General features: G+C 30.3%; 1 protein-coding gene across 1 annotated transcript; it reads left to right on the plus strand.

Moving 5' to 3' along the window:
• Nucleotides 1–1996: 1996 nt before the first annotated feature.
• Nucleotides 1997–10959, plus strand: LOC145749373 (eukaryotic initiation factor 4A-I-like). Its single transcript, XM_082565121.1, has 12 exons — nucleotides 1997–2391; nucleotides 2568–2653; nucleotides 2979–3038; nucleotides 3238–3522; nucleotides 6693–6825; nucleotides 7120–7259; nucleotides 7507–7675; nucleotides 8201–8288; nucleotides 8676–8979; nucleotides 9163–9332; nucleotides 9742–9892; nucleotides 10208–10959. The coding sequence occupies exons 1-11, from the start codon at nucleotides 2034–2036 to the stop codon at nucleotides 9884–9886; spliced, it is 1938 nt and encodes a 645-aa protein (XP_082421247.1). The 5' UTR covers nucleotides 1997–2033; the 3' UTR covers nucleotides 9887–9892; nucleotides 10208–10959.
• The last annotated feature ends 258 nt before the right edge of the window (nucleotides 10960–11217 follow it).

The raw sequence follows: 11217 nt of genomic DNA on the forward strand, positions 1-11217 counted from the left end.
CTTGACTGTCGATTTGTTATTATTCAGACCTCCGCATAGCATTGTGACGTCATCAATCGATATCAAAATATTCTTTGTTATCTTCTAAAAGTTGATTATAATAGAATAATAGGCTAGGCGTTTGAACGTTTAAAAATTATCCAGAACTGTTGATTTGTTATTATTTTGTAGTCATGCGAACCGTCTTAAGAAGTTAAAAACGTAGTAGAAGCTTTAACTTTTGATGTAAGACACGAATTTTTTCAACATGTTATCAGATGACATGTTGTTAAACATCTTTTTGCGTTTAAAATTTGTAACCACATTCAGGACAACGCGATGTTTTGAAACAAAGTTTTAATATAGCTACTGCAATATGTGAAGTGAAGATAGAATAGCGTTTATTATAAAAAGGCACTGATATATTTAGTAATATTAAATTTTAATTATTTTGAATACCCTTTTTGTATTATAAGTTTTTTTTTACTAGTTTTAAGTAAGATCTATAACAAAAATTATATGTAATATATTAAATTGAAAAAAAGAATAAAAGTAGATTTTTTTTTTATTTTTTTTTTGTTTATTATCATATTTTTACCTGTTATAACTATATAACAGCTTTATATTTTTAAAGTAAATCTGTCTAACCACAATAAGTCTCGAATTTCATGACGTAAAATATACTTGAGCTTTAATAGTGCGTGAATAGGTCGATTTAATTGGGTATTGGATTGGGTTTTAATGTAGCTTTTTTTTATCTAAGTGATAATTAACATTTTAACCTGGCTTATCTATAGCTAATTTTGCGGAATTAGGCTTGTTGTTATTAAAGCCAGTATTAGATTAAGTTTGAGATAATATAATGGTAAGGAGATTTTACGTATGAAAAAAAAACATTTTGTTTTTGTTATCGTTATTTAGGTATTTTTACTTAGTTTTTAAGTATTTTGGTTCAGTTTTTTGATAAGTGCCCGCGGCATAATTTTCTTAACTTAACCAAAGTTTGGCATTTAAAGATCACGTGACCAAATTTATTGAAGTGTAAATTTGAAACACGAAAAATTGTTTTTTACATGTCGTAAACTGTTATGGTTCAACTAAATCAACTTTTCAGGTTGTTGTGAATAAAAACAAATTTGTTTCAAAAGTTTTTAAACGTTTATTACATTCTAGCAACATTACATTTTACATCTTTTTAACACGCTGAATTTACACTTTGAATATTGTATATGGCAAACACAATTGTTTACTTAATTTTTAGATTTTAAAATGTATTTTTTTGTAAATATTTGGTATTTTGTTATTAAAATTGCCAATTATGATGTTTTTTTTCGTACTGTCAATATACCAAGTAGTACCATAGGTTATGCTTTTTATTTAATTAAACTGTTTTTAGTCTTTAAAATATATTTTTTGTAAATACCATATAGGTTAAATATTTTGTTAAAAAAATTGTCAAATAATTATGTTTTTTGTATTATGATTATAGATAAGTACCACTTTAAGTTATGCTATTTGTTTAATTAAACCTACAATGACGTCACACTATATCTCCGCAATATATACATTCATATACGCGACTTAGTTTATTGCAATTTGATCTTAACCAATCCACAGCCTATACTTGACTGCTGCGGAATAACATGTTCAAGTGCTGACTAGTGTTTGCGCTCCTACATAGCTCTTCAGTTGTAGCGCATAACTTTGCCCAACGTAACTGTTGTGTTTATAAAAAGTTTTGTTTGTATTTCTATCATGCGAATATCCTTTACTACTGGATACTTAAATGTTGTTAGTCATAGTTGGTAGCGTTCTGGGTTGCTTTGAAATTGTTTTCAACCGTTAGTTAAAAATTAATGATGCTTATAACATACATAATAAATGAATATTTGTCTAAACTATAAACTGCTTGTAAAAAAATAGTTTTTAGGTATAATTTTTTTTTTTTTAGTAATTGAGAAGCCGTGGGTAAATAACGATGTGATTATTTTTATTATTTAGTTAAAAAAAAGAAAAATATAAATTTAAATGACGTCATTGATAATTAGTAAATAATGGAGTCCGAAGATTCACCATTTTTGTTTAAAGGGAGTCCGCCAGACGGCGTGAGAGAGGTGAAGGGAAGAGAAAAAGTTCAAATTGCAGAAGTCCTCTCCAAGAAGGATGCGGATCAAAAAAGCTCTTCCTCCGAAGAAGAAGAGGAAAATGATCTTAGCAAAAGTGCAGAGTCATTGCTCCTGGAGCATTTCGGATCCGAAGATGGTCTCCATGATATTAAGGAGGAGACGAAGCTCCCGGATCTTTCGGATCAGGAGCCTGGAGAAGCACTACTTTCGGAGGAAAGATGTGAGTCGGTTTGTGTAATTGAAACGGAAGAAGATCAGAATCTATCTGACAGGGAATCAGAAAAAGGTTTCAAATAAATTTTTTTTTTTTTTTAACTAATTTATTTCCTTAAAAAGTAGTTTGAATTTATCTAGAAATTTGGATCGTTTATTTGGTTTAATTTAACACAGAGCAGTTCTGTGTCTGTATACGATTTTTATAACTTTATGTTAATAGGTACTGAATATTTTATATTTTTACAGCTTCACGGTCTACTACGCCTGAAAAATTGAATTTTAAACAAGTTGAAAATGTCATCGAAATCACGGCACCAAGTTTACAAAGTTTGGTAAATATTTTATTCAAAATTTCTTGCGTTATTTTAAAGATTTATAATATTATAAACAATTTTTTTTTTAATTTTGTTGAAAAGCACGTTAAGTCGAGCATTATAGCCCAATTTAATATTGATATTTTCTGTTAACTAAAAAAAGGTTGGAAAATTGAAAAAGTATTTTTTCTCGATGTTTATAAAGTTAACTGAAGCACAACCCTCATATATACGTTGTTGAGGCATAGCAGACTTACTTATAAATAGACAGGGGCAGGGCATAGTAACCCAAAGAAGGGTAAAAGTGTTGAAACTTTGTTTATTGTGATTAATTTTGTTTTAGGAATTGGTTAAACAAGTTGAACCAGAAACCAAGGAAATTAACCCTCAGGAAAGAGAAAAGGTAAAACTAGTTAAAAGTAGTTGATTTTGGTATATAAAAATAGTAGGTAAAACGTATAGACACTTAAAAAACATGCACGCAATCTTCACTTGCCTTTGTAAGGGGTCTAATAAGTAAACACTGGATTGTGAAAAACCTAGGCTCCCATTAGTACAAAAAGTTGTATTCTATACAGTTTGTTATGTGTTTAACTTTTCAGGTATTCAAGGAAAACCAGGTTTTAAAAGCAAGGCTGATGGAGATTGACGAACAACTTCAAGTTTCAAGAAAGGAAATGGAAAATCTTCAAACCGAGCTTCAGACGAAGTCATCGGAAAACTTAAACTTAGAAAGTCAAAAGTTGCAGCTTCAACAACAAGTAGACTCGGCGAAAAATAATCTAGATAACCTGAACCTACAATACAAACAATTAGTTGCTTCGAATGACGACAAAAACGAACAATTACTTCAGAAACAAAAAGATATTGATGAATTTGAGATAAAAGTTCGCGACCTTACTGAAAAAGTTCAAAAACTGTCCACCGTTGATCCGGTAGAGGGCAGTAGCACGAATGGACTGGGTCGAGAGAGGTCACACATTCAGGGAAAGTCAAGGACAAGTTTAAGGTCAAATAATGAAACCAAATCGACCCCAAGGCGTTCAAAATCAAAAATTTGTGTCATTTTGTAAATTTTCTTTTTCAGAGAATAAGAAAAGATATTTCTTCTATTTTTTAATGGCAATGGGATTTTTAAAGTATTTGGTTATATAAGTTATACTTAAATAATTTGACTTTACGTAAACAAGTTTATTTGAGTTCATTAATGGTGTAAAATGAGAACGAACTCCGCCCTCGGTTGCGGTCACGAATTTTCTTTATAAAATATCTTGTTTATAACCCCTCCCTTTATAACGTCACTTCGAGCTTCAAGAGTTATGTATAAACTGATGCCAAATAACTTTAATAAGGTCCGTCCAATTACTTTTTAGGCCTATATAATTGTCAACAGTTTGATATCCTATTTAATGGTGCTTATTATATTAAACGCCAGTCTATATTTTATTTTGTGATGAATATATATTATCCGTTTAAATATTTTTATACATAAACAATCTTTAGAAACGGTAACTATATAAATGCAATGTTGTTGTGCATTTAAATTGGTTGACTTGGAAAATTGTTTAAATAAATATATACTGTGAATTGTTTACACGTATATTTTCTAGATTCACTTTACTTTTGTAAGCTATTTAGTGTGGTTTAACTGAACAAACTTTAACATAAAGTTAGACTACGATTTTATTTGGTTTTTGTCTTATTTTTACTTCATGTTTTTGGGATTAAAATAAGAAACAACTTTCGGTATTTAATTAAGGTTAAGTTTCTTCACAGAAGTTTGTGGCATTTGCGGTTGCATAACAGACATTTAAACAAACTGGGAAATTCCGAGTACGTGGTTGTTTAATTTTCAGGTCAATATTAACGTGTGTTTATTGTCTAACCACAAGAAAGACTATGTAAGATTAACGTCAGTTTACGCTTAGAGAGGAAATGATATTTCCCGGCGGTTTGAGAACGTATCTATCTCACATAAAGTTAAGTTCTTTCTGGGTTATAGCTTATTGCAAGTATATTAGATTAGGTGCAATTATTATTTATATATATATAGATGAGACTGTGATCGTGTTTAATTAGACTGAAAACTGTAATAGATTTAACGCGCATCTTGTGACATCTTCTGGCGAAATATTTATGGTTGTTAGTAGCTAATATTTTTATTTTTGATCGTAAATTAGGTCGTTAAGTACAATCATGTTCTAAATAATGAATTTTTATGCATTTAGGTATATGCATTGTAACTTGAAACCGTGTTAAAATGTTTTTAATTAGAATATTTCGTTAGGTTAACCTTTTAAACTGGTATTTTATTAGGATAATTACAAGCGTTGCTTGGTTATATATATTTTTATAAGACAAATATATTTTATTAATTATATTTACTAGAAAGTTGTGATAAATTAATTACTTTATATTTGTTTTTGTGCATTAGTCATCGTGATTTCGCAATCAACGATTAAAATAAACGCTTATATGATGTCTGTGTAAGCATGTGGGATTTCATTATTGCGTAATTTCACTACGGGTTTCCGACTATTTTAGTGTCTTTCCGCCGATATTTCCCGCTCTTTGTTTACGTAACATAAATGTAATTATGATTTCATTTTGGTAATTAACTAAAATTTTTGTCAATTAATCTTTTATTTTAGTAGCAGATTACAAGCGTTTTTTGTAAGGTTTTTATAGAATTGTGTAAAACTTGATTTTGGTATTCATCCGCAGTAAGCGTGACAACTTGGCGTAACAAAGTTTCGGTCTTTTACAAGAAAAGATGTCTCAATACGATAGGTAAGTGAATTCTTTTGATGTTTTTATGAATTAAACTAATGATTTAAGTAAATTTTACTTTAATAAAGTTTTGTAAAGTAACTGTTTTGTGTATAATTTGTTGGTTAACGATAATGTTGCATATTTTTAACGTGTTGTAGTTGCCAGGTGTTAAAAAACGTGTTTTTCTCATTTGGTCGTAATTGTAAAAGTCTTGAGTTAGGGATTTTAATATTATTGCTAGAATCTCTTATAGGTTTATATATACATGTTGTTTATTTTTATATGGGTTTAGTTTTATTCATTCTTTTAAACTGAGTTAGGGATTTTAATATTATTGCTAGAATCTCTTATAGGTTTATATATACATGTTGTTTATTTTTATATGGGTTTAGTTTTATTCATTCTTTTAAACTGTTAAAAGATAATAATATAGTTAGTTATCGTTCCTTCAAAAAGCACCATTGCTGTAGTTTTGTTGTGTTTAATTAAAACCTAAACACTCGAAGCTTTGACTCGGTGGTTCGTCACAAGGAACAAAACTAAACAGAGCATTGCATTGTGGGTGAGAAGTGATGCGACCTCTTTCCTAATGTCTGGTCATCATTTTCTCAAGATGCAGTCCTACAATAATAATTGTGATTTGGTTATACTAACAATCAAATTATTTTAAATTGTTTACTTTGTAATCTTGTTTTATGGTTTTTGTGGCTTGGAAGACTTAAAGGTGTGATGTTTCTCTAAGTGCAGATTATTGATTTAAAACATTTTCTAGAACTGAATACAGTCGACCCGGTGGAGCCGGTTATGAAAAAACTGATGAAGAGTTTGAAAAGTCAAACGGGAAACCAGAATATGATGGACCAGCTGGAATGGACCCCGAAGGTCTCATTGAGGTAAAAATAGATGTTGGTTTTTGTATTTTTAACATAAATTGAAGTTTTCTGGTCTTGGTTGGTTAAGTATAAGGTCCTTCAAATCTAAAAAATATATATATGTCATGTTTTTTGTGTTTAAATTTTTTTACAATGTTACTGCTATTGGAAGTTTTTAAAGCGATTTAATTTCTTTAATATGTAGCTATATTTGGTAGTGACAAAATAAAAAATTGGTGGTTTTTTTTGTAAGTTAAGCACAAATGATGTTACAACAATCCAACTCTGAAGTTAAATTGTAGATTTTCTATTATTCCTGATGTGCTTAACTTAAAAACAACAACTATCTTTTTAATCAAACCTTAGCATTAAGTTTAAGTAGGTATATGTGTAACATGAATTATTTTATTTAGACCAACTACCATGTTGTAGTAGATTCATTTGATAGCATGGATCTTAAAGAAACTCTTCTCAGGGGAATTTATGCTTATGGTTTTGAAAAACCTTCTGCCATCCAACAAAGAGCTATTATGCCTTGCATCTATGGTAAATTTAAACTCTTTATTTTTTTAATATTTCAACGTTCCTTCAAAAAGCACCATTGCTGTAGTTTTGTTGTGTTTAATTAAAACCTAAACACTCGGAAGCGTTGACTCGGTGGTTCGTCACAAGGAACAAAACTAAACAGAGCATTGCATTGTGGGTGAGAAGTGATGCGACCTCTTTCCTAATGTCTGGTCATCATTTTCTCAAGATGCAGTCCTACAATTACAATTTGTAAAATTAAGTTTGTGCTTGGATTAATCCAATTCAAAGTTAACATATATATATTTTTTACAGGAAAAGATGTCATTGCCCAGGCCCAATCTGGTACTGGTAAAACTGCAACATTTGCAATTTCTATTCTTCAGAATATTGATATAACTCAAAATCGAACCCAAGCTCTTGTTATTGCTCCAACCAGAGAGTTAGCGAACCAGGTAATTCTTTAATCTTTATAAAATAAACACATGTACTTTTGGTGCTTGAATATGCTTTAAAATTTCACATATACACAAATGATGTTCAAAAATCCAACTCTGAAGTTGAAATGTAGATTATTCGAGAAACTGATGTGTATTAAACAATAACAAGATGGTTACATCCATATCAGTAGTTTTGAACACCATTTCATTATTCTACATCCTTTAAAACAAATTTTCAAAACTAAGTTTTATTTCTTCACAGATTAGAAAAGTAGTTGTCGCTTTGGGTGACTATGAGAAAGTAAATTGTCACGCCTGTATTGGAGGAACAAGTGTAAAAACTGAGATTCAAGTTTTGGAGAACAAGCCACCTCACATTGTTGTAGGAACACCTGGTCGAGTCTTTGACATGATAAACAGAAATAGCTTAGGTAACTTTATTTTTTTTAGTAGATTATATGCTCAAGTGTTTATTAATTGTTTTATTGGCCTTATTAATATGACCTTTTTATTGAAGTTTTTATTATAACTTTTAGATCAAAACTTATCATTTTTAATTTAAAAATGGCACAAATGATGGCAATTTAATTAAACTTAGAATTTATAATGTTGAAATTCTGTCGGAAATACTGATGTGCCAACTAATGACTGTCATTATAGAAACATTAAACTATAATTTTACTGGTGTATAATAAAGTGTAGTTCTTTGTTACATTTCAACATGTTTGGTTTAGTTAATACTAGTATTAACTATTTTTTTGTATAATACATCTATATATTTATTTATTGTTACTTTAAAGGTTAATATATTTAGTGTTAGGTCTGATAGTTTTTTGTATCAATAGTTATAAATATTGCTTAGAGATAATTAACGATTTTTTTAAGATTTTAATTAAGCTATATATGGTATATATCTAGTCAACAAATTAAATATATTTTACAACAATTTTGTTTAGATCCTTCTCATGTAAAGATGTTTGTCCTTGATGAAGCAGATGAAATGTTATCCAGAGGTTTCAAGGATCAAATTTATGACATTTTCAGGTAAACTTTAATGTTATTATTAGTTGTATTTTAATATCGCAACAAAACTAAATAACATTTCTAAAAGGATTTTTTAGTCGGTAAATTTTAGTAGATCATAAAATTTATTTTAAACTTTATAACATAGGTCATCCAATAAAATCAAATTACAAAAGATTTTTTTTTATCACCTTAAAGTGATAGTTTTTATATTTTTATTGGGAAGGGTGTGCTGTTATGACGTATTTGAGCTATTTGTGAACGCCGGGCTCAAGGGCGAATAGTGTGGCAAGGGTGGGCTCAAACCCAAAACCTTTCGCTTCGTAGTCCGCTGCCATGACTGCTTAACCACACTACCGGACAAAATTATTAAAGATTTGTATATAGTAAAGTTTTATTTTTAAACAGACGAATGCCGTCTAGTATACAAGTTGTTCTTCTATCGGCTACAATGCCAGCTGATGTGCTGGATGTGACAAGTCGTTTCATGCCTGATCCAGTTCGAATTTTGGTCAAGAAAGAGGAGTTGACTCTGGAAGGTATCCAGCAGTTTTATGTCATGGTTGAAAAGGAGGAATGGAAGTTGGACACACTCTGTGATCTGTACGAAACTTTGACAATTACTCAAGCTGTTATTTTTGCTAATACTCGACGAAAAGTTGAGTGGCTTAATGAAGAGCTTACTGCGCGTGATTTTACAGTTTCAAGACTGGTGGGTTTTTAGTTTTATAAATTTTAATACCAAAAAATTGGCACAATGATGCTTTTTAATTAAACTTAGAATATATTATGTTGAAATTATGTCGGAAACACTGATGTGCCAAACACTGTTCATTAGAGTAGTTAAACTACTGTAGATTAATCTTTTATTAAATTTTTTTTCAAATTTTTTTAGCATGGTGAGATGGATCAGAGTGACAGAGATAGGATTATGAGAGAGTTTAGATCTGGATCATCTCGTGTCCTCATCACAACTGATCTTCTGGCTCGTGGAATTGACGTGCAACAAGTCTCACTTGTCATCAATTACGATTTACCATCGAATCGTGAAAACTATATTCACAGGTTTGTAGATTAAAATCAACTGTCTTACTTTTGTATTTATTAATGACTTGACTTTAATGGTCAAAATCCAAATGTTTTTGGTTATTTTAAATACTCGTTCTTTCAAAAAGCACCATTGCTGTAGTTTTGTTGTGTTTAATTAAAACCTAAACACTCGAAGCGTTGACTCGGTGGTTCGTCACAAGGAACAAAATTAAACAGAGCATTGCATTGTGGGTGAGAAGTGATGCGACCTCTTTCCTAATGTCTGGTCATCATTTTCTCAAGATGCAGTCCTACAATTATAATTTAAGCAAAATTGATAGGCCTAGCTTTTCATTGCAAATTAGCAAAGAATTCTATTCTCATTTACATAATAGTAAAAAAGCTAGTGTCGCATTACGTTCATTTGTTTTGTTTTTTTCAACAGAATTGGTCGTGGTGGTCGATTTGGTAGGAAGGGAGTTGCGATAAACTTTGTCACGGAAGATGATAACAGAGTTCTTAAAGATATTGAAAAATTTTACAGTACTGACATCCGAGAGATGCCCATGAATGTTGCTGATTTAATTTAGTAAAAGGTGAACAAAATTTTTACAGTTTATTTTAAATAGGCAGCTTTACACTTAATATTACAGTAAAAGAAGTCTCTTGTCTTAAACCTTACATAAAATAGCCAGTTAATATTTGTTGTCGAAGAGTAACATTATGGCCTAAACGTAAAGTAACATTTGTTACCCTGACCCAGTCTGGTGTTGGCTTTGGCTATTAGAAATTAGATTTGTTTGATAAATTGTCGGCCAACTTGATTGGCACGAAAATCTTGGATTGAAAGTTCTATTTTTTTTAACTTTTGTAGAATTGCATTAACATAATTTTGATATTTTTTGTTTTAGAGAGAACACCGCGACATCAGTGGGCCTCGCACTGTTGTCATTTTCATCAATCTTTAAAGATAAAAGATTGCTGGAAACCATATTTATATTTAATATTAAGTCTACCCCTGCTATTAAAGTCCTACTTTGTCTCTAAGAAAATCTTATTTTTAAATTTAAACCCCTTTTTATAACTTGAATCTTATATGTTATGTAAGGAGAAACGAAAGAAAACAAAAAAGTTAAAAGCCTCTGTCCTTTGTGGCAGCAGGGAGGTCTGTTGCCATGACGACGCTGCCTGTCCTGCTCTGCTGTGTATTTAAAAGTCTTCTTTTTTTCGCCCTTTTTGTTTTGTATAGGCAACTATTCGCGTTTTTGTGTAAATTAATATCTGTGTATTGCTGCATCGTATACGCTACGTTTTATCTTCACTTTAATCCTAGATGTGATTTCAAATTATCGACCCTGGGTTGTAATTGGTTTTGTTGCGAATATTTTTTTCGGTGTTTTCAAAATAATTTCAGTAGCTACAAGATTTTATGGAGATTAGTATCATTTTTACTTTTGCGAAAATGGCGGGAATCCTTGTTAGCTGTTCACGTCATTTCTAATCTATATTCCTCTGTATTAATATAACGTTGCTAATTAAGGTATTTATTTTAGACAATTTTAATATCAAAATGTTTTAAAAAAATGTTCAATTTACTTTACAAATATTCCTGTTGCTTTGTATGTAGGAATGAAATAGAAATACAAACTGTATAAACATGTGATTTTTTGTCTTTATCGGATTTCTTTAGAAAGTTTTTTGCTCTATAATGGAAATAAAAAGAGATACTAAAAAATTAGTGCTTACATCAAGATTTTAAGTAGGTTTTGGATTCCTTAGTCATACCTTGTTGAAGAAAGACTAAGGCAGGCTAGGCAACAGATTGCATCATAAAGATTATTCTTTTATTTAATCGATTACGGCACCTTTTTAGCTGTGTCTTCTGAATACATATGACAACTAGTCACGTAACCCATACTTC

Source organism: Corella eumyota, chromosome 4, assembly GCF_963082875.1.
Source record: "Corella eumyota chromosome 4, kaCorEumy4.1, whole genome shotgun sequence".
Lineage (NCBI taxonomy): Eukaryota > Metazoa > Chordata > Ascidiacea > Phlebobranchia > Corellidae > Corella > Corella eumyota.

Coding starts and splice junctions, on each gene's coding strand:
- LOC145749373 (XM_082565121.1), top strand. CDS start 2,034: ATGGAGTCCGAAGATTCACCATTTTTGTTTAAAGGGAGTCCGCCAGAC. Junction 2,654..2,978: donor CACCAAGTTTACAAAGTTTG/GTAAATATTTTA, acceptor ATTTTGTTTTAG/GAATTGGTTAAACAAGTTGA. Junction 3,039..3,237: donor ACCCTCAGGAAAGAGAAAAG/GTAAAACTAGTT, acceptor TTAACTTTTCAG/GTATTCAAGGAAAACCAGGT.